The following is a 26,383-nucleotide window of genomic DNA, read 5'->3' on the forward strand; positions in this document are numbered from 1 at the left end:
TAAGTAATGACGATGAAAAAGATTTACACCGCAGATCTCAAAACTGAAAGAATTTTATCCACTATACCTTTTATTTAGAAGCACGGATGTTTAAAATTGGTTTGAGGGATTGCATTTGAGTCAATGAGTCGATGCAATCAACTGGTTTTCCTTAGATAGAAAACTTTGAATCAATCTGACTGGATGATCTGGTTGAACTGTAAAGTGCCTTGAGATGACATGTGTTGTGAATTGGCGCTATAGAAATAAACTGAATTGAAATTTAATTTAATTGTTTAAATATATCCGTCTATTTGTTAGCAAAGGCTATAGGAAATTATAGTTTGTCTTTATTTAGAAAATATGGATGTTGTGATTGTTCATTTTCCTGTTGGAAAAGTGTAGATAAATTACAAAATAAATAAATTATGAATAAATATAATTATAAAAACATAATATCATTAAATATTTTTATATTATATTAAAATATAACATATAATTATAAAATACAAAAAATATAATATAATTATAAGTTTTTATATAATTGTATAGTAATATATAATTATAAAATAATAGATATAATTATACATAAATTACTACAATCAGATCATTTTACTATGCTGGTACACATTCCAGATTTAAGTATATTTTTAATAGCTGTTGTAGTTTTGGGGAACAAACGTCACTATGAAAATATAAACAATCGTTCCGCCTGCTCTCCACCAATCAGCGGGCGTCTTTGGACCATTTAAAAACATAGTTCCGGTCAGCGCGCAGCGATCTGCTAGGTGTGTTTGAATAGCTAACACTCACTATAATCTGATAGCCTTTTTATTCGGGCGGCCTCCGGAGCAGTCAGAACCTTTTATCCGATCATTTGTAAAAAACACTGGATCTGTTCATACAGTTTTACTAAAAGTGAACTATTTAAACACCACTATGCAAGATAATTATGTGTGACTGAACCGATAAGGAATTTATCTTGTTCTCGAAGTGTTAGTACAACAATCTCCCTGACTAATGACGCTGTTAACTGTTTGAATGTAGTCTGTAATTCTACTCAGTCGTTTATCCTCATTTGACTTTAGATAAACTTCAAACACATCTACTTGAAAGAAATATAAACGTACAAACACTAAATTAAATGGTGATTGTTTATTATGTGTCTTCTTTTGAGAGATAAGTCCGAATTGAAGGGGTCTAGCTTTTCAAGCGGAAGCTGGTGACAGACCTGCTCCAAGTAATCCGTCTTTTGAGTTCAGTGAGTGGAGTGGACATGAACTGAAAGACAACAATCCAAAGCGATTACAAACGGTGTGGGGAAGCCGTTTTTTTTCCATATATCTTCAGCTGGAGTCTAAAAACATGCAACAATGACTCATCCACAGCTGAACGAGTTTATTCCTCCCCCGGAGTGCCCTGTTTTTGAGCCCAGCTGGGAGGAATTCGCCGACCCTTTTGCGTACATCAACAAAATCCGACCAATTGCGGAAAAAACTGGCATCTGCAAAATCCGACCACCTCCTGTGAGTGTTTCTGCTTCTTGTTTTTTATGCCGAACTGATCCTGTATGTCTCGGCCTATTTTTAAGGGGGGTAATTATTAGAATTTTTTTTTTTTTTTTTTTAGCAAAGTTGTGTTTTAAGAAGGCGTCCAACATGGCGGATTGCGGCTCCGCTGCTAGCTAGCCCGAGCTGGAGCTGCTGGCACCAATGGTCAGCAGCTTTTCAGACGTGTCAGTCGGCTGGAGGAAATGTGTGTCAACCTTCCAAATTGAACCGAAAAAATAACTTTTATTCATTGATATACTCTTATAAAAAACAGGCGCCATTGAAATTTCTAATAATATTTGAACATTTGAAGTACGCCAGTACGCAAATATGATGTAAATTGTTTGCATTTGCGCAAAATTCAAATGACGGCCTGAAGTTTGGGCCAATGAAAGACAAAAATATATTAAAGCTGAGAAAAACTGAGGTGCTTATTTGACTATTAACGTATTTTGATGCAAAAAGCAGGTTGACCTGACAGCTCGAGGCTTCATTTGGGCCCGTTTCAAACTGCAGTTGTCTGACATCTAAAGGCTACGTGCTCGCTTACCAACTGTTTATGGAGATAAAACAACTCCCACAATCAATGGACACTTTTTAACCTAACTGTTTGCCATTTATACACCCGATCTGTGATCATCGTTGCTGTTTGGGACACACTATGCTTTTATCAACACAACTTTTATATCTTGTTAATTAAAAATCGTAACAGAGTTGGTTTGGCTCCTCCTGAAATCCCATAAAAGATTAATTTCTCATTAAAAAAAGCATAATTTTACTTATATATTTATGAATATGTTTGAACTGAAGTGTAAAACTCAAATGAATCTTAATTTGACCTTCTTTTTTGGGTCGCGATGACACATTTCCTAGGCCTGCTTTGAAGGGTGTGCCCAAACCTTAACGTGAATTAGATAAAATGCAGATTCAGGCGAAACAAATTATCTCTGCATGACTGCTGTGTTCTTTGGCTTGTTATTCCCCCCCCCCTCTTTGTCGTTTTCGTGTCCTGGATGAAAGGGGTTTTGTGTGGCTCCACATAACGTGGCAGTGGTGTCCTGCAGAAATAGGGAAGCAGCAGAAGGCCCAGTTTTCAGACAGCCAGGGGTACAAGGAACTGAATTGTTATCAAACCCCGGTGGGTGGGGTGACTGCTTTTCACTGTTTGCTCATCCAATGGTAGAGAAAAAGCCCAGCTCATGTAAACAAAGGCCAATGAGGGAAGGTAGGAACAAAGATTAACTGCTGATGCTTGGCTTGTCCTCTGAGGAAGTGTTAAAGAAATAAATGGTTACCTATTATTTTTATATAGGTCTGATTTCGTTTATTTTATTTTTTTTATATTTTAACCTGTGTATTAGGAGTTAGATCTTCCCAGCTAGTGTTGGGAATTGATAAGATTTTTACAAAGGTGCAAGTACAAATACTTCATTACTGTACTTAAGTACACTTTTTAGGTATCTATACTTTACTCCATTACTTATTTTTCTTCCTACTTCTGACTTTTACTTGTTACATTTTCACACAAGTATCTGTACTTTCTAGGGATGCACGATATAATCGGCCCCCTATCGGTATCAGTCTTAAAACTGAACATCGGACATCGGCCACCACACCGATATTTAACCCGATATTTGATCAGCTTCTGAGATTCTTAAGTCTAAAAAAAAAAAATACTACTTCTTCTTCCTTAAAAACTTCTTTTTTACAGACTTAAAAACTTCTAAAGACGAGGGAAAAAATATTGATACATTAAAATATCACAATATCTTCATTTGCTGATATATTGCCATTTAAAAACACCATATCAATCTCTTTTACTAATGAAATATTGCTATATGTCATCGTTATGCTACGAAATCCCCCGAAAATTCACGAAATGTTGCCATATTTTTATATGTTGATATATTGACGCGGTATTGATCTATTTTACTAACAAAATCTCACAAGAATTTGCAAAATATCACAAGAGTTTGTAACAGAACGATGAAATTTCACGAGATTTTGAAAGTAAAATAGATCGATACCGCGTTTTTAAAAATCAATTTGATATCAGCATATGAAAATATATTTGAGTATATTATTTTTCAAAGTGTCAGAAATGGATAACAAAACTGCTATTTTCAATGACTACTTATTTTTGTCCAGCTTTAACATCGGTATCGATTATCGGCTACATGAGTTTTAAAATATCGGATATCGGCCAAAATCCCAATATCGTGCATCCCTAGTACTTTCTATTCCTTACATTTTTAAAACAAACGTTACTCATTACTCTTGGCTTCGGTTTAATGTTTATAAATATTTATTTCACGTCATGTGCTCCATCCAATGCAGCTCATTGGCTCCATCCACATCTAGTGAAAACTAGTGTAATTGGATGAGTCTTATAACGCAAACACTCATTGGTTAGCTAAAGGAAATCATCAGAAGCAAGCAGGTGGTTTTCAAACTGCAAACGTGAATTGTCTATGCCATGCTACAATGGAGGATTCAGAAAAATATGTTAAAATGTCTGAAAGGTCGGACACAGGCCAGAGCGTATCAGGAGATGGAGACCAACAAGACCTCCCCCATCCTTGACTCTATCTCAAAGAATTTTTAGAAATAGTCGAAAAATTGGGATTTCAATTCATATAGTGGCATCTGGCTGTTTTTTTAAAGGTTACTTTTATACTTTCAGTAGTTTTTGGAGCACTTATTTTTTCACTTTTACTTGCGAAAAGAGGTCAAATTGATACTTCAACTTTTAAAAGAGTGTTTTTAAACTGCAGTATCTATACTTTTACTTAAGTAACAAATGTGTGTACTTTTGACACCACTGGATTTTCACAATTCCGATAACACTCATTGATTCTGTGAAACCATTCGATTCTCTTATCGATTCTCGTCACAGTCATCTAAATATAATGGGGAAGGCATCGGTTTAATAAAAAAGCATTACTGTACAATTTCGGGAAATAAACTCATCTCCCCCTGATTTAGATAAACGAACGTCACCTTTCTCTCGCTCCCTGAACTGCAGAGCAACTTCGTAGCATGTTTCGTTACATCCATTGCAATAGCTAGAATCCTGTAAGAATTCCAGCTACCAGTAGTTCTAATTAAACATGCTAGCAATGAAGGGCTAGATTAACGAGAAAGGCACACCCCCTTAATAACCCCAAAGAGAGGTAGGAAATTGGTTTATTTCCAGAAATGACCTATGATTTACTAGGAACCACATTAAGCACAGCCAGTGATACAAAACTAGCTACTTACCATCAGAGTTGCCTTCCATGCTGGTCGTACATTTAGCTTCTGTCTGGAAGCATCAAAAACACGGCGTTTGTTTAAATGTATGCCATGTTGTGTGCGCAGGTGTTTCTGCATGTTGGATGTATTTCCTCCCCTGGATGTAATTGCAACTTTGCAATGATCGTAAAGCGCCTTGTTGCCGTCTTTCTCTTCCTTAAAATGAAGCCAATCTTTCGATCGCTTTGACCACTTTTGTTTTGCTTTTCTAGACTTACGCCTGGTCATGTCGTACTGAATGCCATGTGCGTAGAAAAACGTGACGCAAGTCATGCTTCGTAGAGCTAGGCTCTGGTGCTGCCTGGAATCGATAGAATTGTTAAGCGAGCTGCCAAACGCTGCCATGCAGTTGGCACACACAGAAGCAGTGTTCGATTCCCATCCCTATCCACATCACATCAGTCGTGTAAATAAATGTATAATTTGATGAATTGTTTGAATGATTTGGCCAAATTAATTACTAACTGAAAGTGATTTTCAACACAAAAGTTGCCAATTGTTTGTTTTGCTTTAGCTTTTAATGAAGTTGGTTTTGTTTCCATAATAAGAAAGTGTTATGTTGTCCTACAAAGCTGCACGCCTCTATATATAGGAGCCTGTGTGTAGAGCTTTTGAGGTAACCTCTTTGCTGTGTTTTATTTCCGGTTTTTCTTTAAAAAAAAAAGAAAAAGAAAAGAGTGTTTGAAGCGGAAGTAAACATTTCACCACAACCTGTTTATGATCAGAGATTTCTGGGTGCAGAGTGTGTGGTGAGAGGTTCCTCTGGGGTTCTGTGCCAGTTACAGATAGATTAGAAAATGTTTTTAAGTCTCCTTCTTGGTGAAATATTAAACACTAGCATTTGATATTTAAATTGCAGGTAAGCAGGGATGGGCAGCCATACTGCTGTTTATCTTGGAGAAAAATTATGCCCCAAAAAACTGGTTGTTTGAATCAGTTTGGTTTGGGAGATGATAAAATGCGCTGTGCTGCTGTTAAAGTAAACCTAGACAGAAATAATGCATTTAGGATATAGAGTATTGTCCAAGGTATCATTTTCCAGACATGTTTGGGATTGTGCAGAAAATAACTTGTTTCACTGCAAATGTTTAGTTTTTACAGCGAGAGGACTTCAGATCATGACGTTAAAGCGTCCATAACTCAAACAGTTTGTCCACGGATATTAGTTAAATTCAGTAAAAGGTCAAGTTTAGAAAATAAAATCCTCATGTTAGGCCTTCAGTGGAGGCCTTTGTCTCCTCAGTCATGTCGGGAAGACATTTGATTCTAAATGGTAACGTTTTATTGCTTCTAATCCTCTTAAGCCAAACAGGGAATATTTCAGTTTTCACCATATTCTCGGTGAGAACGACGCCTTTCCTTCATGCTCCCAGACAGATTTTCACCAAAGCGTTTTACAAATCCTCTCATTCGCAGAGCAGAAGGACGAGTGCCGGCTCACTTTTAATGACGCACAGCTGAAATTAATTTGTTGATTGTTGAAGTGCAGCCTGTTCATGTAGAGGCTGTAGGGAACATTTGGGATGTGAAAAACCTTTTTTTTTTTTTTTTTACAGTTTTAAAAAAAGGATCACATGATCTAGATTTATGAGACCTGCCTGCTTTGATAGTCTCCTCCCTCTGAACCCCTCATCTTCTTGTTGCACAAGTACTTACATGCTAAACAAAGAAATCGACCTGTATTTTTTTTAAATGTACTATTTATCATTTATTTAGCTTTGTGTGGTTTAGCCTGAGCCCAATGTTAGCTAAAGGACGATAAAGAGGTAGTAAACATCCAGCTCCTCAGGTTTGCTCTGTTCTCTCAGTTCACTAAGGCTACGTTCAGCCTGAAGTGATCCAAATCCTTTTTGTTTGCCCATATGCGACCTGTATCTGATCTTTTCATTACAGTCTAAACAACACAGATCCAATTTTTTCCAATGTCACCCAGGCCATTTGGCTACGTGGTCCTGAATCCGATACGAATCTCATCTTTTCAAATGCGACCTGAATCTGAACGGCTAGCTCCATCCGACCTGAACGTCATTAATACCTGACAAAGGTCACTATCCTGGGTCTTTCTACGAAGAAGCGGTAACAAAAACAACAACCATGGCGGACGATGATGCGGAGAGCAGTATTTATGTTTAACCATCTTGAAAAGATTGTGTCCATGTTTACTTCCGTAAACACAGAGCACGCTGCGCATGCGGGACACTTAAGCTGTATTACTGCAGTTCACACAGGAGATCAGTTACAAGTCGCATATATTTGGAAATGAACAGCAACGCAAAAAAAAAAAAAAAAGATTTCGCAAACAAAAATCGGAATTGAGCATCAAGGCCTGCAGTGTGAACGCAGCCTAAATCTCTGCAGAATTTCCAAACAGCATTGGTTTGTTTCCAGTTTGACTTTGTTTGCTGTAGCAGGTGGAGATAAATCTAAATAAATCTTCATAAATGAAGAGAATTCACTCTGTGAAAGTCAACATGTTTTTTTAAATGTAAAATGCTTTAGATCGGGTATTTGAGTGTTATTTTGTGCCTATTTGTCCAAGGACCACATATGAAAAATGGCTGCTAATTCTGCTATATTTACAGAAATTTTAATTTAGGTGAAATATCCCTGTTGAAACAACTGATAAATAAATATAATCCAGCTTAAATATAACGTAATGTCAACAAAATCCCAGTAGGCATTTGAATGCTGCGTATTTATCTCATCACTATAATTAAAAAAAGTTATTTTATGTACTGTAGAATCTTTTTTAGTGCGTTACTTAGAGGAGCTAGTTGAAAGATGAAAAATTAAAAGATGAAAAGATTTTATCTTTACTTTTTATGTTTTGTTGCAATGGTTTGGATTGAATTAGCATGTATTGATAGCTGGATTAAGGATTTTTTTTCCTACTTTCTCCAGTCATAGGACTCAAACAATGATCCATTTCTTTTTTTTTTTTCCTTACTCAAACTAAATAATGTCTCTTTGGAAAGCCTTGGGCATGGAATACCCAGACAGATAGAATGGGACTGTGAATGTTTCCCCACAAGAGTAGGGTTATATATTTATCCCCAAAGCTGTTGTCAGTTTTTTTTCTTTTTTCAATTAATGTTGCTACCAAAACAATCTCCTTCTGTCTGATTAAAGCTCTTCGTTTTGTTTTTTTCCTCCCATGCAGGACTGGCAGCCACCTTTTGCCTGTGATGTTGACAGACTAAAGTTCACACCACGGATACAGAGGCTTAATGAGTTGGAGGTGATTTTCATCTGTTCTATTTTAGTCCTCGACATGACCAAAACTTTCAGCTTTACTGCCAGTATGAAACATAAAACCTTGTTCTCAGATTAAACTCGTTGCTGTGTTTATTCTGCTGAGTTTCTCTTCACATAATGATGAAGTCAACAGCTTTGAAAATGTTTAATCAAATCATGAGAAGAGTATGATCAGACTGGAAAGGAGTGTGGATAACGGCCTGTTTTAGTTGGGGAATGTTTAATTTGATCATTTCTATTTGTTTTTTTCCCTTTAGGCTCAGACTAGAGTTAAGCTCAACTTCCTGGATCAAATTGCCAAATTCTGGGAGCTCCAAGGATGCACTCTAAAAATTCCACATGTTGAAAGAAAGATTTTAGATCTCTACCAGCTCAACAAGGTCTGTTGAATAATAACATACGCATAGCTTTGCTTGATGCAATCTTTGCAGATTTTTTCTTCCTCTAAATTCTTTTTGAAATGTCTCTTTTTACTGAAGTTGGTAAACGAAGAGGGAGGCTTTGATGCGGTCTGCAGAGAACGCCGCTGGACTAAGATCTCCGTGAAGATGGGATTCGCTCCTGGGAAGGCCATCGGCTCCCATCTGCGGGCGCACTATGAACGGATCCTCTACCCGTATAACCTTTTCCAGATTGGATCCAATGTGCCCGTATGTTCCATCGGCTGTTTTCTATTCACTGCTCCAGTCATCAGCCTTATTACTTACAGCTGGGTGGAAGTTTATTAGACCACTCTATAAGCCTGACGGCTCACTTTGAAGCTCCATGCTGAGAGGTTATAAAGTCAGTGATCTACTGTAGCTCTTTATTTCTTTACAAAGCAATTATAAAAGAAGATAGTGATTTGAAAAATGACTTTCAGATCCTTGAATTTGTTTTAATTTTGTTTTATTTAGAAATGAAAAGGAAAAAGTCTTGTCATCAGCTGATGCTAAAATCACAGGTTATTTATCTTTTCTTTTTATTGGTACTTTATTTCCCCCTATTTTTTATTGCAGATTATTTTCTTTTCTTCCTTATTGTTTATTTATGGAGTGACGGCGTTTTTAAAGTTTATTTGGGCTGGTTAATTATTCAGCCATCTGCTGCAGTAACTAACCTGACATGATGCTGCTCATAGATTTAAACTGGCAGGATGGGCGCCCTCGCTCAATATACATCCTATATAACAGGGGAATGTTCTGCTCATCTCAGCTTTCTTTTAAAGCATTTAAAACTTTTATTATCAGATTTTAAAATATTGTTATGGATGACCAGCCTTAACCCTTTATAGGGCAAGTTTACATTTTTAGATCACTTGCATATGCCTTACAAATGGAATCCCCCTGGTGTGGAGGTGGAGCAGCGGTTAGTCCCGGGTTAGAATCTGACCTGAGGTCCTTTGACGCATGTCTCCCCCCCTCTCTCATACCCCCTTTCCTGTCGGGCTACTGTAAAAAAAAACAAACGAGCCACTAGTGCCGCAAAAACGCAAAACAAATGGAGCCCCCCACCCACCCCAATAAATACTGCTACATGGCTGTACATCTTATTTAGGCATTTGACCAATTAGATGAACCCTTGAATTATATATATTACCTACTGTAAATTAAGTTGGAAAAAAAAGTTAACAATTCAAGAAAGGAAAGTAAAAAGGTAATTGAAAAGTTAAAAAGTAAAGTTAGAAAGTTACTAAGCCTAGTTAACAATTATATTTAGATTTATTAACTTAAAAAATGTAATGAAATTTATATTTTCAAAGTATTTATAGTGCCCTATAAAGGGTTAAGTCATTCTTAAAATGATATAAAACTGTCCTCTTGGTTTTGCAGAAGGCAACCTTAACCAATGACACTAAGGACAAGGAGTACACCCCACATGATCTCCCACAGCGCCAGTCTGTGCAGCCCCAGGAGACCTGCAGCATCGCTCGCCGAGCTAAACGGATGAGATCCGAAGTACGTTGCTCAACTTTTATCCGCCTTAAAAGTAAAATTTAGTTTCCGTTTTGTAGACTGAGGTCCACTTTGCACAAATGTGCAAATTCTGATCACTATGAGCTCACGGTGTGCTTTTTTTGTGGTTTATTTATGCTTTTTAATGATGAAAGTTGGGGGAAATGAACAACTCATGCAGTTTCTTTCTGTTCTTCATCTTTTGATTGCAGAGACTCTCATTTAAAAGAGAACCTGGTGAAATTTGTGAGAACCGCCCCAATCTGAGGAGGAGAATGGGAACCTATGCTGTCAAACCAGAGCCTGGTAGGAATACTGAATGAAAATGAAAGGGTTTTCTTTTCTCAGTGACTCCTAAAGTGTGTGTTGGCTGTCCATCCTTGTCTTTCAGTGAGAATGGCAGTCACTGAAATAAAACAAGAACCAACTGAACACAAGGACCCCTCAGAACATGAAGAAACCGATTTAACTAAAATAAACAAACCCCCACACAGTAAAGTAAATGTTTCATGGTGATTCAGACTAAGACCCCTGTTTTATTTTTTTAGAGTTGTTTATATAACAAGTGCAGCGCTGTTTTCTCTTGGTAGGTGGACCAATACATGTGCCTGATATGTGGAAGTGGAAGTGAAGAGGACCGCCTGCTCTTGTGCGATGGTTGCGACGACAGCTACCACATCTTTTGTCTCATCCCACCCCTTCACGATGTCCCTAAAGGTGACTGGAGGTGCCCCAAGTGCCTGGCTCAGGTGAGCTGCCGCGCCTCCTCAGGGAGCCCATCTGCTCCTAATCAGCGTTTAGAAATCCCAGCACCTCCAGCATCTTTGGTTGTTTTTGTTTGTCTTTGCAGGAATGTGGCAAACCTCCTGTCGCATTTGGGTTTGAGCAAGCCAGCAGGAGCTACACGCTCCAAACTTTTGGGGACATGGCCGACTCCTTCAAGTCAGATTACTTTAACATGCCAGTTCATGTAAGATTACATCACCTCCTGTACTTAGAGTTCATCTCATGAAGGAGTCTTAGATGTGTCCCTCTGTTTACCAGTAATGATGTTTAAATAGTGTTAAAGATTAATGTTTAATATTCATGTAGATGAGTATTGATTAGATTTATACCAAAGTGTTATTGAAGATGTCATATTTTACTGGGAGTAACTATGGCAACCTGTGGTTGTAGATTTAGCTTCAGATTTGCACTTCCTTTGTAAAGTTATCCTTTCCCAAAACAGTTTTTGACTTTACTGTCTGCTAATCAGTCAATCTATTAAAGGTGCAGTAGGCGATCTTGGAAAAACGGTTCCAGCAAACTATATTTTTAAACACAACCATGACTCACCCTTCAGACCACCCCTTGAAACCATGCCTTTAAAACGCATGAATGCGCATGCTGTCTGCAGCGCGTCGCACGGAGCTGGCAGGGATACAGGCAGCACTGCTATGATCACTCCTCTGAAACAGTTTATTAACGCCTAAATTAACTTAAAATGTCAAAATCTGCTGGCAAAACTTGTTCGCTTTTATTATTCTGGTGCCGGCAGTTTTGGATTACGTACAAGAAAAACGGCTACCAGCCGACGCAGCAAACGGCGAGGAGGCGACCGGGCCAGAGGCTGCTGTTAAAGGGATAGTTCGGGATTTTTGACATGAATCTGTATGGCATCCCCATCACCAGTGTCATGCAATCACACTGACTTACCCCTGGCAGCATCCTGTGAGCAGAGTTCTCGTCCTGCTTTGGTCAAGCCAAAAGTAGTCCGGCAGGTTTGCTAGAGCCAGCGAAATAAAACGTTTCTCTTCCCAAAACATTCTGTGTTCAAAAGAGCGATATTTTTGCATCCCAAAAACATTGTAGTGGAAAAAGTCACACGTCGTTATCACTTGGTCCTATTTTCTCTCTGTTCGTATCAGTGCGCGCCGTCATTCAGACAGCGAGCTCAACTTTTCCAGCTCATTTCAGTGCTCCTGCGGCTTCGGCTTCAGCTTCCATCACTTCTCTGTCCACCCTCTCTCTTTCTGCCCGATCTAACTCCATTTGTCGAAGTTCATCGTCAGTGTACTCGGGTTCATAAAGATATCCCTTTGGCTCTAAGTGGAAGTCGATGTTTTCCTCGTCGCTCTCGTAGTCAGACATCTTCCCCAGTAGTAAACAATCGCGAATCAAACAGGTAGGCCCTAGCTGTCAGGTCATGGTGTCGCGCGCACTGATACGAACAGAGAGAAAATAGGACCAAGTGATAACGACGTGTGACTTTTTCCACTACAATGTTTTTGGGATGCAAAAATATCACTCTTTTGAACACATAATGTTTTGGGAAGAGAAACGTTTTATTTCGCTGGCTCTAGCAAACCTGCCGGACTACTTTCGGCTTGACCAAAGCTGGATGAGAACTCTGCTCACAGGATGCTGCCAGGGGTAAGTCAGTGTGATTGCATGACACTGGTGATGGGGATGCCATACAGATTCATGTCAAAAATCCCGAACTATCCCTTTAAGTTTTCAGATGGACTTTATAACTTCAAAACATATCAAATCTAATTTTTACCCACTGATCACAGCAAATATAGCTGCCATTGTTCCAGGCAAAGAAAGGATAGGGTAGCTCCCCCCAACGTGCATCACACCCACTTGTCCACCGCGCAGCCAGAGCAGCAAAGATGCTTCAGCCACCCATCAGAACTAAACTTGTACAAGCATCAAAAATGAAGCAGCACATGCGTTTTTGCTGCTCTCTCTTTTTATTACTCTAAAAGGGATACCTGGTAAATTAACTTATTTCAGTAAACAATACGTTTATTGCATTGTAAATGGATAAAAGGTATCCCACTAAATTCTTTGTTCAGAAAGGGTCACCCTAGGAGGTGCGGGTAGAGCTCATGTCGAAAGATAGTTTTGTCGTATATGGAAGCTGAATAATTTTCAGTGTATGTTTTTCAGAGGATCGATGTTTTTTCACCATCGACACAGATTACAGTGAAAGTCAGACGGTGTGGGTTTTTGCTGCTTCCTGAGTTCCCGTTTGATGGGTGCTTAGCAGACGATAACAGACAGCAGTGTGGGAGGGGAACCGACTTAAGCCTATGCTTCAGCATTTAAAGCGAAGCAATTGATTTATGAATGAAATTTGTTTTTCTTACACTTAAGGATTAAGAAAAAAGAAACATTTTTACAAAGTGTTTTAATCCATTTTCTGATGGTCCTCGTGAGCAATAATGAGCAGCCAATGAAGCTTCATGTGTTTTGAAGATGTATTACAAGAACAGGGTTTCCACAAGGTCATTAAAATCATTAAAATTCATTAAATTGCTTTTTTCATATATATGTATGTATGTATGTGTATATATATATGTATATGTATGTATATATATATATATATATGTATGTATACACATACATACATATATATGTATGTGTATAATTTAATGCTCTTTTAAATAATAATTTTCATGCCATCAACAAGTTCATGGAATTGCAGGGTCTGACCAGGAGATGAAGCTTCTCTTTAGATCTTAATGTCCACAAATAATGACAGAGAGAATATTTTAGTACAAATATTGATGTTTGAAAGGAAAGGAAAAAGTTATGCCATGTCCCTCCCCTTGTGTCTGTTATTCTTTTTACTCACTGAAGTGGTGTAATTCATCAGGAGCAATGCTTATATATATATATATATATATAATTAGGGATGCACGATATAATCGGCCCCCTATCGGTATCGGCCTTAAAACTGAATATCGGACATCGGCCACCCCACCAATATTTAACCCGATATTTGATCAGCTTCTGAGATTCTAAAGTCTAAAAAAAAATACTACTTCTTCTTCCTCAAAAACTTCTTTTTTACAGACTTATAAACTTCTAAAGACGAGGGAAAAAGTATTGATACATTAAAATATCACATTATCTTCATATGCTGATATATTGCCATTTAAAAACACCATATCAATCTCTTTTAGTAATGAAATATTGCTAAATGTCATCGTTATGCTACGAAATCCCCCGAAAATTCACGAAATTTTGCCATATTTTTTATATGTTGATATATTGACGCGGTATCGATCTATTTTACTAACAAAATCTCACAAGAATTTGCAAAATATCACGAGTTTGTAACAGAACGATAAAATATCACGAGAGTTTGTAACAGAACAATGAAATTTGACGAGATTTTGAAAGTAAAATACATCGATACCGCGTTTATAAAAATCTATTTGATATCAGCATATGAAAATATATCTGAGTATATTATTTTTCAAAGTGCCAGAAATGGATAACAAAATTTCTATTTTCAATGACTACTTATTTTTGTCCAGCTTTAACAGCTTTTTTTTTTTTTTTTTCCATGTTCCCTGAATTTCACAAAACTGACGTCTATCAAGCACACTGGCTAGTTTTAATTTTCCTTCAGTGAAACATAAATACATTCCTTTAAAGCCCTGCAAATGTGTGTGTGTTTTCTTTTTGTTTTTTTATTAAAGTTTTGAATAGTTACTCTAAAGTGTTGAATGCGTTAAATGTTAAAAACAGAACAGACATTTAGGAATAATTTGGACATCATGGTGTTGATGAAATGGTTCTGTCAGAATTGAGTGTGTATTTCCAATGAAAATGCTCTGAAAGGAGCTATTTTAGACCATCTTGTGAGGATTTGACTTCATCTGATCAAATTCACTGTTGATGTGCCTTTAAATAGTCCTTTGTGTGTTGCTTGGGAATCATACCCAAGTAAACACTGCTGCAGTAATGGTGGTTCTGTTTTCAGATGGTTCCCACTGAGCTGGTGGAGAAGGAGTTTTGGCGTCTTGTCAGCACTATAGAGGAAGACGTCACAGTGGAATACGGAGCAGACATTGCCTCCAAAGAGTTTGGGAGTGGGTTTCCTGTGAAAAACAGCCATTTTGAAGTCTCTCCAGACGATGAGGTATTGTAGATCCCTGGTGGGGAAGGAATGGTGTCATTTTTCATGTTTGGTTTTTAAACACTCCTGAGAGATTACATTAAAGTTGAATGGAGAGAAATTTAAAAAAAAAAGCCATATGTCTAATTTTTGTTGATAAAGTCATGATAGTTTGCTGTTGATTTATGATTTTGATGAGTCATTTTCTTGGCCTGATTGGTTTGGAGCGTGTAGTGGAGGCGGAGTGTTGAGACCTGTCTCTGACCTGCAGCATTACGTGACCAGCGGCTGGAACTTGAACAACATGCCGGTGCTGGATGCTTCGGTGCTGACCCACATTACAGCTGACATCTGTGGGATGAAGGTTCCCTGGCTGTATGTGGGCATGTGCTTCTCTTCCTTCTGCTGGCACATCGAGGACCACTGGAGCTACTCCATAAACTATCTGCACTGGTAAAGAACCCTCTGCTAAGCTATTGCTGCGGTTTCAATCTGCCACTAGGAAGCATTTATTTTGTGCTTTGCAGCTTTTGAAAGAAAAGTCAGGTCAGCAAGGAATAATCAGTGGATCATTATCTATACCTAAAACTAATACATTCACTGTGAATTAATTAATTGAATTGACATAATTTCCTTGCGATCAGAGAGTCAGCCATTTTTGCCCAAAAGTTTGACATCTGAATATGACCGGACATCTCCTTTAATCCGTCCTCATTTTACGGCTGATTTTAGTTTGTTGCAAAGATTTGACCTGTTAATGCCAGTTTTCTGCAGACTGAGGTTTGATTTGAAAGATTTGGGATTAAAATCCTTTAAAACAATGATTCTTGATTGCCTGCTGTGATTGGTCATTCAGCATTTATATTTGTACCTATCAGAATCTTAGAGTAGTTTTCGTAAAACGGGAAAGACTAATCTTTTTTTTTGTTTTTGAAAGTAAAAATTGTGTTCGTTTTTAGATAGTTTTAGGCTACGTTCACACTGCAGGCCTTAATGCTCAATTCCGATTTTTTTGTGAAATCGGATTTTTTTGCGTGTCCGTTCACACTTCCAAGTATATGCGACTTGTATGTGATCTACTGTGTGAACTGAATGCGTCCAACCGAAGTGTCCCGCATGCGCACTCGAGGACGCGATGACGTCACACGTAGCAAGCGTCCTCAGTGTTTGCGGAAGTAAACATGACTCGTAATACCGCAGCGTATATCGCGTTCTTTAAGTTCTTCTCCAACAGGAGCAGGCACATTACGAACAAAATCTTTTTAAGAAGATCAAAAAGAAAGACCCTCCCCAGGTTCCGGTAAGACCCTTCGAGTTTGGTCTGAATCGAGCTATCTTTCCAAATATGAATTAAGTCAGCAACCTCACTTTCTCTCCATTGACTGCTCTCTGTGTTATCTTCCGCCATGGTTGTTAGTTTTTCCCGCCTCCGCTTAGTAGGACGCAGATTAGTAACGTTTAGTAACATTTGTCAAGTATCAATGACGTGTAGGTCGGATGAATGCGACCTGGCCGTACAGACACAGGTCGCATTTGAAAAGATCAGATACGTATCGGATTCAGGACCACATATCCAAGTGGCCTGGGTCGCATTTGAAAAAATCCGATCTGTGTCGTTCAGACTGTCATAAAAAGATCAGATACAGGTCACATATGGGCAAAAAAATCGGAATTGGGTCACTTCAGGCTGCAGTGTGAACGTAGCCTAAGATGATTACTTTTTTCATGGTGAGACTTAAAGGAATGCCATCATTTTAAAATGCAACAGGTTCCATAACCAACATGAAGGTCAATAAAAGTGAGGGCATTAATGGTAACATCATTTAATATTTTAAAAATTTCTAGGCCAGTGATTATGGAGTCCTGCTGATGTATTTGCTACTTTTGTCTGTTAAGCTTTGGTTTTGCTTATTTTGTTAGTAAATAAAGCCTTTTTTGCGATTACTTACCAAAACAACAGCATGTGACTAGGATTATGTCACTGCACACGAATACAATCGGCCAACAAGCCAAAGTATTGAAGGCAAGCGAGTGAGCAACACAGAAGCCCAATTTTAACCTACCGTTTTAAAACCGTGCTGAGATCGGTCGGTGCACAGTAACCGAGATAACTGTTGAGTTTAATAGAGTTTTCATTTTCTTTCTGTGGCGTAATGTTTTTGAACTCCTCATAATAACGGACATTACTTTGCATTCTGTCCTTACTAATAATTTCCCACCGGGACAGAACAGTTTAGCCAACAATAGGCAACGCTGCAAATAATAAAATAAGTCATTTTTCTATTAAATTACTTTTTTCTCTTGTTTGAGGAAGTGCATAATATTTGTCTTATTTTTGTCAGTCGATCATCTAATTTCCTTTCTCAAATTATGGGAACATTTGAGTGTTTTAAGATTCTTTTCCTTAATTTTTGAACCATTTTGTCAGCTCATGTCAGTTAACAACCTTTCTGTAAATGTCCAACTTTCATGAAATGTTGCAGCACCGCCTGAAGCCCTGTCAAATAAGGCAGCATGGAAAATGGATTGGCGGCAGACCATAAACTCTTAAGTCTGTGTCCTTTTTCGTAGGGGCGAGCCAAAGACCTGGTACGGAGCTCCTGGTTACGCTGCAGAGCACCTGGAGTCTGTCATGAAGAAACTGGCTCCTGAGCTGTTTGAATCGCAGCCCGATCTGCTCCATCAGCTTGTCACCATCATGAATCCCAACACGCTGATGAACAACGGCGTCCCGGTAATCACAGCCACATCATTTCAAACAGTAAAAGCATCTACCGTGTACCGTATAGTGAACCGCTGCCTGTGTGCAGATCTTCCGCACCAACCAGTGTGCAGGCGAGTTTGTGATCACTTTCCCCCGAGCTTACCACAGCGGCTTCAACCAGGGTTTCAACTTTGCTGAAGCTGTCAACTTCTGCACCATGGACTGGGTGAGGAAGCGTGGCTGTGCCGTAGCAGCTCCATGTGATCCAATCTACTAGTGCTGAACTCAAAGAGTTCTTCTTGTTTTTCCGGCAGATGCCTATTGGCCGGAACTGCGTGGATCACTATCGTCAGCTGAGCAGATACTGCGTCTTCTCCCACGATGAGATGGTCTGCAACATGGCGTTTAAGGCGGACACGATGGACGTGGAGCTGGCAGCGTCGTTGCGTGAGGACATGGCCACCATGATCCAGGAGGAGAGGGAGCTACGAGAAAAGATAAACAAGATGGTGAGAAGCTAAATGGTTCAGATCCTGAAGTTTGTTACAAGAAGGTGAAAGAAGCATTGACTGATGTTCCTGATTGATAACCAACTCGCTTTATTGAACACATTAGAGGTAACGTGCTGGAGGCTCTTCCTGCAGCACAGACGCCACTTTTGGCTCTGCTCTCTGATGTCTGGATGTCTGTCTCCAGGGCGTGGTGCGGTCCCGACAGGTTGATTACGAGCTGCTCCCTGATGAGGAGCGGCAGTGCTGCAAGTGTCGGACCACCTGCTACCTGTCTGGCATCGCTTGTTCCTGCAGCCCTAACAAGATGGCTTGTTTGTACCACGCCCAGCACCTCTGCTCCTGTCCCCATAGCAACCTCACACTTCAGTGAGTCTCTAGTAACCAAAACAACTGAACAAACTCACCTGTGAATTTTACTTCAGGTTTCCCTCTAAAAAAAAAAAAAAAAAAACAGTCATTCAGGAATGATGCAAACAAATTACATGTATATATAATTTCCTTTTCTTTACTCAAAAGTAATTCACAGCTTTTTGTTCCTCCAACAGTTATAAGTTTACCCTGGATGAATTATATCCTCTGATGGAAGCAGTGAAGCTGCGGTCAGAGTCCTACAAGGAGTGGCTCTCTGCTGTCAAAGACGTAGTGGAGAACAAAGCATCCAAGAAAAAAGGTGCCGTAGAACCTTTTATCAGTCGTTACTCCGTCATCCTGCAACCCTCACCGCAATATTCTGTTGCATCACTCCTGCTTCCTTATCAGGTTTGGAGGAACTTCACAGCTTAGTGGAGCAAGCGGAAACCAAGGCTTTCCCTAAAATTAGCCTCCTGGATCAGCTGCGCAGCGTCATCTCTGAGGCTGATAAAGTTGCTGCAATGGCACAGCAGCTTCTCAACGGGAAAAGGCAGACGAGGTACTAAAAATAAGCCTGAAATGCGGCTGGACTGGAGCTCCAGCTGCATTCCTGTTGAGCTATAAGGTAGCGAACATGGACTGATACTTCAATTCAAAGCTTTATATCATACCAGGAAAATATTCAATACCCCAAACTATTTATTTTTAGATCACGGGTGGAAAAAGACAAAATTCAAAAGCATAAAACATGTTTTTTAATAACATTAAAAACATTTTTCCACCTTAATATGAATCACAACTGTTAGATTAAATAATTGTGTGAATAAAAGCTAAAGATATAACCCAAATATAACTGATCATCTGACTGATGTTTTTCTATGATATTATTTTCATTTCCAATACTCAAGAAATCTAAAATAAACTAAAATAAAAATGCAAACAATCAGGGATGCACCTTATATCTGCACTGATATCTGCCAATATTTGTCATTTTAAAATGTTTTGGTCACTAAAAGTGGGGCGGTGCTGACATTCAGTGTTTATTTGTTTTATTTCGGAGGGGAGGGCAGTGAAAGTGATTGTGACGTTGCAGAGGATTTTTGGTGGGGTTTTTTTAAGCATAGAACCACACTGCAAAAATGGTCTAGAAATAAGTAAAAATGTCTTAAATCAAGCATATTTACCCTTCATTTTAGTAGGTAAATGGGATGATTTGCCAATGGAATGAGTATTTTTACTCCTAAAATAAGATTATTAGATAATATGCACTTGAAATAAGACAATGCGGTTGCTTTTTCTTATTTTAAATGTAAATTGTCTTGTTCCATTGGCAAGGTATCTGTTACCTCCTCAATTCAAGAACAAATGCACTTAGTTTAAGAAAAAATGACTTATTTAGATTTAGATTTTTTGCAGTGCAATGAGAGCATTTGTGTTTTTTTTTTATTGGTGACAAAAATATGGGTTATCAGCTGCAACCACAAAATAATAAGATGTTTATATCGGCCCAAATGTTCATATCTGTGAATCCTTACAAACAACACTTATCTTTACTGTTGACACCGTGCCGATTACAGCTGTAATAGGTCTGAAACAATTAATCCTAATAAGCAATTTGATAAAAAATAATCGTCAATCGAGTATAGAGACTCTAAAACATGCCTTTATCTGACAGAAACCCACTTAGAGCAGTAATTATACAAACATTGTGAAAATATAAATGAAAATGTAGTATTAACATAAAAAATTTTCATCTGTCGACATGTTCTATCCAGAACTCGTCAAGTAGAAAACTGACGGTTTAATTCTGTAAACTGGTTTAATTGTGTAAAAAATAATCTTTAAGGAACCTTTTGCTATGCGAGTATTAATCCGAAAAATGATTGACAGATTCATCGATTATCAGAATAATGGTTAATGGAGGCGCTAACTTGGATACAGGGTACCTTTTTTCCACCTTTCAGACTTATGGGCCAAACAATGAAAGATCCGGATGCAAACTTCGACATCAAAGGATTCATTTACCAGAACAGATTCAAATATGCTAAACGTTCTTCTTTTTCCCTCGTATTTACTGGTCTGCCCCATCACTACCAGTTCAGATAGTGGGAGGGTAGACACCAGGCCGTGTGTTTGCCACTGGCTTAGAAAACAACTGAATCTTCCGTAGAACAAGGTGTCTCTTCGTTACTGTCCTGATCAGCTCTTCTCGTTTTGCCTGTCAGGTATCGCTCAGGAGGAGGAAAGTCTCCGAACCAGAACGGACTGACCGTGGAGGAGCTGCGCTCTTTTGTCCAGCAGCTGGATAACCTGCCATGTAACATCCGACAGGCTCCTTTACTTAAAGTAAATAATACAAATTCCCAAAAGCATATTCCTTTGCTCAAAGTGACAAAGAAACTCCTACATTCTGTCAAAATGAAAGATTAGTTAGAATAATCTAATTGTTGTTACCTGCAGGACCTGCTGACCCGGGTTGATGACTTCCAGCAGCGTAGCACCCGGCTCCTCTCCGACGAGTCGCCTAGCCCTCAGGAGCTTCAGGAGCTTCTGGATGTGAGTCTGGGCCTGGATGTGGAGCTGCCGCAGCTCCCGCTGCTCAGAGAGAGGCTGGAGCAGGCCCGCTGGCTGGAGGCGGTGCAGCAGGCTAGCAGCAGACCTGACAGCCTCTGTCTGGACACCATGAGGAGGCTGATAGACCAGGGCGTTGGCCTGGCCCCGCACAGCTCTGTGGAAAGAGCCATGGCTCGCCTGCAGGAGCTGCTGACTGTGTCAGAGCAGTGGGAGGAGCGCGTGCTCAGCCTCATGGATGCCAGGTAAAACATTCTTCTCCAAACTTTCACTTTTCTGATCTTTATCTTTTTCACACAAAAAAAATGTAATTCAGTTTATTTGTATAGCACCAATTCATTACACATGTCATCTCAAGGCTCTTTACAGTTCACCAGATCATACAGTCAAATTGATTCAAAGGTTTCTATCCAAGGAAAACCAGATGATTGCATCGACTCATTGACTCTTCAGTAATCCCTCACACTAAGCATGTTTGTAGCGACAGTGGAGAGGAAAAACTCCCTTTTAACAGACGAGCTCCGAGCCAGCTCCCATGTCAGAGGATGAAGAGAGCACATCCAGTCAGTCACAGTCAGAAAAACCGGACAACACTGAAAAACAGTCCAAGCTCCAACATCTATAAACAAAGGTGTTGATGGCAGCAGCATAGCTGATATTTCTCTCCAGTATGGTGTCGCAGCCAATCAAGAACAGACCAGATGAAGCTGCTATGAGAAAAAACAGAGAGAGCAGAACATTAGAGATTAAACTAACAGATTCTGCAGAGTTGGAGATAGAATGATGAAGTCTAAGCCTATAGCAGCAAAAATGAAAAATCAAACTGTTCCTGAATCTTTCAGACCGTATCCCAGCATTGAGACGCTTGATGCTGCTCTGACAGAAGTAGAAAACATCCCTGCCTACCTGCCCAACTGTCTGCAGCTGAAGGATGTTGTTTCAAAAGCCAAGAAATGGCTCAATGAAGCAGAAATGCTTCAGGTAAAACACACTTCAGTGTTAAAATGGGTAAATTTAAGCTTTAAAGTAAAAGCTTTATTCCTGTTCCAAGATGGGAGGACGGATTCCTGTGCTAGACAGCCTCTCTGAGCTGGTTGTCAGGGCAGAGAGTATCCCAGCACAGCTGGACCCGCTGAGTCGACTGAAGGCTCTCATCAGTGACGTTCAGAGCTGGAAGGAGAGCGCAGCAAAAACATTCCTACTGAAAAACTCCCCCCTCTCTCTCCTCGAGGTAAAACGGCTTCACAGTGGAATCCAAACAAACCTGCTTTCCTGTCCTTTTCAAGTCTTTGACATTTCATTCATGGGGTTTTAGGTCCTCTGTCCAAGATGTGACGTTGGGTCCGGACATCAGAAGTGCAGGTCTAAGAAAGTAAAAGAAGCTCCACAGCTCATCAGAAAAGCCTCGCAGAAACTGGAGTCGCTTTGTGACGTGGAGAGAGCTCTCTCTGAGAGCAGGGACTCTGCCTCTGCTGTGAGTTCATCTTGGATGGATCAACATCCTGCCCTGAATCCATACACTCCTTTTAACTCTTTAAGGATTCATTTCAGTCACAGAGGGAACATTATATCAGCTGTTTTCTCTCCACAGATGAGCACTTTAGCTGATGTCCAGCAGAGGGAGATGGAGCTCCTGTTGGCTCTCAGAGCTTCAAACGAGTCCAAACTCCTTCCTGCTGAGAACTCCTGTGCACTTAGCGTCTGTGTTTGCCAAAAGGCTCCTTCAGGTGCCATGGTTCAGTGCGAGCTCTGCCGAGACATTTTTCACCACGACTGCATCTCTACAGCTGAAGACCTGGACTACGGCCAAGTCTGGCTCTGCTCGCTCTGCCAGCGGTCCAGGAAGCCGCCTCTGGACAAGGTCCTGCCTCTGCTGGCCTCGCTGCAGAGGATCCGGGTCCGTCTGCCAGAAGGAGACGCCCTCCGCTTCCTCATTGAAAGAACGGTCCGATGGCAGTACAAAGTCCAGCAGGCCTGCACAATCGGACTGCTGGAGAGGATGGCCAACGCGGTAAGTCGAAAGGTTAACAAATTTACTTCTTTGGTGTTAAATCCACAAACTTCAATGAACTTTATCAGTATTTAATTTTCCTCAGCGACACACAGGTAAGAGAAACAAAGCTCAATTTTTAAAATGAAATGGGTTACATGAGTTTGTATTCCAACTCTTTTCTTGAATCCTTCATAAAATCAATCAATTAATTTTAGAAGACATCTAATTAAAGCCCAGTTTATGCGCAGAAACCATATATGTGCGTGTGTTGGCAGATATGCCCCCCCCCCCTTCCGCAGACACTGGTGCACCTCCCGAAAATTGTAGGTGACCACAGACAGCATCACAGGAAAGAGAGAAAGGAGGCCTCTGATTGGTCAATTCTACATCCCCTTTATACTATGCGTATTTCCTGTTTGGTACCTAATGGCAGAAACTCTGGCTGTAGTGCCGTCCACAAGCCTGGCACACCATCCCAGACACCGTGCAGGATGCTAGTTTGTAGATCTGTGCAACGGTCTGTTGCTTTGCACCCGAAGCCAAAACACACAGCGCTACGGACAGTCTTTGGGGAACACTCACTGGTGAACTGTGTGTCCTCCGGTGTTGGATGAGGGGTTGTAGACGGCGAACAAGCTTGTCAAACCGACACACGGACACCCTCAATCCTAGCTAGTTCGTGATTGTCCCTCTTGTGTTGTGGCGTGGAATAACATAGCACAGACCACGCTTCAAAAGTGGGCACAAATCAAAAATATCTGCAATATTCCTGCGACAAGCTAACTGCACCACACAGCTGCGGGAGTATACAGGGTCCTTAAGACCTTTAGTCTGCTGCTGTGAGCAGCATCCATGAGGATTAGTCAGAGAAGCCCTTGATAAACGACCAATCACATCACTTTATTCGCTCGTATAAAGTCGGGCACCACTCGGGAGAATTCAGAACTGCAACCATTGGAACAGCCGCTTCCCGACGACTTTAATGCTTCGCGAGGTGAGCTCTCCACACAAAGCATCTTGGGATATATCTGTCTCTTCTGAGGCCTTTCTTTTCTTCTCATACACTTCATAGACACTTTTTTTTCCTATGAAAACGATAGCTAACGGGACGAGCACGTTAGACCACCTTACGTAAACATATCACCATAATGATTGTCAATTAGGAGGGTCACTTATTTAGATGATCCACCCGGAAATAAAAGATCGTCCTCTATACCATAGGTCATTGTAGCAAAAAATGTTTTAACACAGAAAGGCTGGATATAAAAGCTCTCCAAGCTATTCAGATATTTATTTTTAACAAACCTGCTGCCCAATAAAATCAGTTGTAAACGATTAGTTTGTCTGAATTTGTGTTTCTAAAGCTGTAGCTTTGTTCTTATGTTTCAGGGGAGACATGGACCCAAAACATCTTCATATCTGACTCAGGAAATAAATGGTTCATTTTACACAAAGCATCGCACTCTTCCGCTCCAAGGTTGGTGTTTAACAGCTGCTCTTTTGGAAACTTTTCCACCTCCTGGTCTGTTTTTTCTCTTAACCCTCGGCTGTGGCGTTTGTTGCAGCTCTTGGTCATGAGCTGGAGGAGCTGATGGTGGAGGGCTTCCTGCTGCAGGTCACCCTGCCTGAGACCGAGCAGCTGTACAGATACCTGCTGTATAAACTGGCCCCGCTGCCCCCCCACAGCTCCCCTCGTGGGAATGAGACGGAGCAGTCTGAGAAGGGGAGCCCCCGACACCACAAGGTACGCCAACTTCTACGCCGTTCAACTGGAACGTCTGGAAGGAAAATAGGTTTTTAAAGGTTTTCCATGTTTGTAGAACGGAGGCTCCAATCTGAAGAAAGACGCCAGTGGACAGAACAAAAGGACGAAACGCAGGAAGGACAGTTCTGACTCTCAGCACAGCGAGAAAGCCAAAAAGTCTCGCAAGAAGAAGCCCAAGAAAAGCAAAGAAAGGAGCGAGGAGTCTAAGAGGACGAGTTCGCCGTCGCACACGGTGTCCGACCCGGCGCTCTCAGACTCGGAGGAAGACTTCTCACTGTGTGCCGCGCCGTGGTGCAGAGAGCCTGAGGGGGACGAGGTACGTCTCAGTTTTTTATTCAGCGCCTTCAATATTTACAGCTGACGGTGTCCTTCTGGTTTCAGGTAAACTGGGTCCAGTGTGACGGTAACTGTAACCAGTGGTTCCACCAGGTTTGTGTTGGACTGTCTGCTGAGCGAGCGGAGAAGGAGGACTATGTCTGCATAAGCTGCACACAGCCGGATTACGACAGAGGGGAGTGACGACCAAAAAGGATGAGCAGTCATTTTTACACAAGCTGCAGCACTTAAACTGAACTCTGTGCTAGCTGCGGCTTCTCCTCTTTAACCCTCTGGCTTGCCCTCAGTGAAAATGGTGCTAGTTTTTTTTTTTTGGGTCACTTGGCTGTTTTTTTCAGCTAATCCTTTATGAAACTTTCCACGACTGGACATGTTGGTTTAAGGAAAACCAATGGCGCAGGGATTTTTGTTTTTGGTTTATTTTCCAACCAAAAAAATGTCGTTTTGACATTTCATAACAGTTTCTCCTTAGTCCTACATCTGAACAATGTGAGCCTGATCTGTTCCCATAGGGTAAATATTATTTATCAGAGCAATAGCTGAACAGATTGACATTCAGCTGCCATCTGAACTATGTTTGTGTGTAGAAGAGGCCTTCCTGAAGAATCACCCTCACTGATCCTAAAACGTCACTCAGTACCGTAGATATTTGTGCCCCTCCCAGCTCTTTATCTCCGACAAGTGCAGAAGTTTGCACCCGATCATTTGGCCGCATCCCCTAACGGTTAACTGGCGTTCATATGAAGTCGGCTTTCCTTTTTTTTGCGCTGTCTGCAGAGGAAGAGGAAGTTTCCTGGAAAAGACTCGATGATGTTCACAGAGTGGGAATGAACTCCCCCGACATCAGAGGAATGTACATTTAGTTTTTTTGGGTGAGCTTTCCTTTTATGGTTGAGGTTGAAAATATTGTGTTGGATTTAGATTTAACAGACTGTGTGATTTATTTACTATGGGTATATGACCTTTTTCTTGCTCCTTTGGATAAATAATATAATTCATATGTTGCAGTTTGCATTATTAAATAAAATGTTTGTTCCCATATATGTATATATATAGATGTAGGCTCTTTATTTCTCTCAGATTGAATGACTCATTTTAGCTTTATGGAGGGTAACAAATGACACATCTTAAGAAATAGATCAGGGGTAACCAATTAAAAACCAGCGGGGTCCGAATAAAGAAAATCAACAACTAGTAAAGGTCTGGAGATATTTTTAATTAGAATATGTTACTTTAAACAGAATT

General features: G+C 40.2%; 1 protein-coding gene across 1 annotated transcript; it reads left to right on the forward strand.

Moving 5' to 3' along the window:
• The first annotated feature begins 1,217 nt into the window (after positions 1-1,217).
• Positions 1,218-26,179, forward strand: kdm5b (lysine (K)-specific demethylase 5B). Its single transcript, XM_015399454.1, has 27 exons — positions 1,218-1,505; positions 7,984-8,061; positions 8,336-8,458; positions 8,558-8,728; positions 9,890-10,015; positions 10,225-10,318; positions 10,404-10,510; positions 10,603-10,761; positions 10,863-10,982; positions 14,772-14,930; positions 15,178-15,359; positions 17,478-17,640; positions 17,717-17,836; positions 17,925-18,119; positions 18,307-18,488; positions 18,668-18,792; positions 18,882-19,032; positions 20,699-20,819; positions 20,934-21,289; positions 21,887-22,025; positions 22,096-22,275; positions 22,360-22,518; positions 22,636-23,055; positions 24,427-24,514; positions 24,603-24,781; positions 24,858-25,118; positions 25,184-26,179. The coding sequence occupies exons 1-27, from the start codon at positions 1,353-1,355 to the stop codon at positions 25,319-25,321; spliced, it is 4,449 nt and encodes a 1,482-aa protein (XP_015254940.1). The 5' UTR covers positions 1,218-1,352; the 3' UTR covers positions 25,322-26,179.
• Positions 26,180-26,383: the final 204 nt, after the last annotated feature.

This window comes from Cyprinodon variegatus, unplaced genomic scaffold (genome assembly GCF_000732505.1).
Source record: "Cyprinodon variegatus isolate N-32 unplaced genomic scaffold, C_variegatus-1.0 Scaffold1014, whole genome shotgun sequence".
Classification (NCBI taxonomy): Eukaryota; Metazoa; Chordata; class Actinopteri; order Cyprinodontiformes; family Cyprinodontidae; genus Cyprinodon; species Cyprinodon variegatus.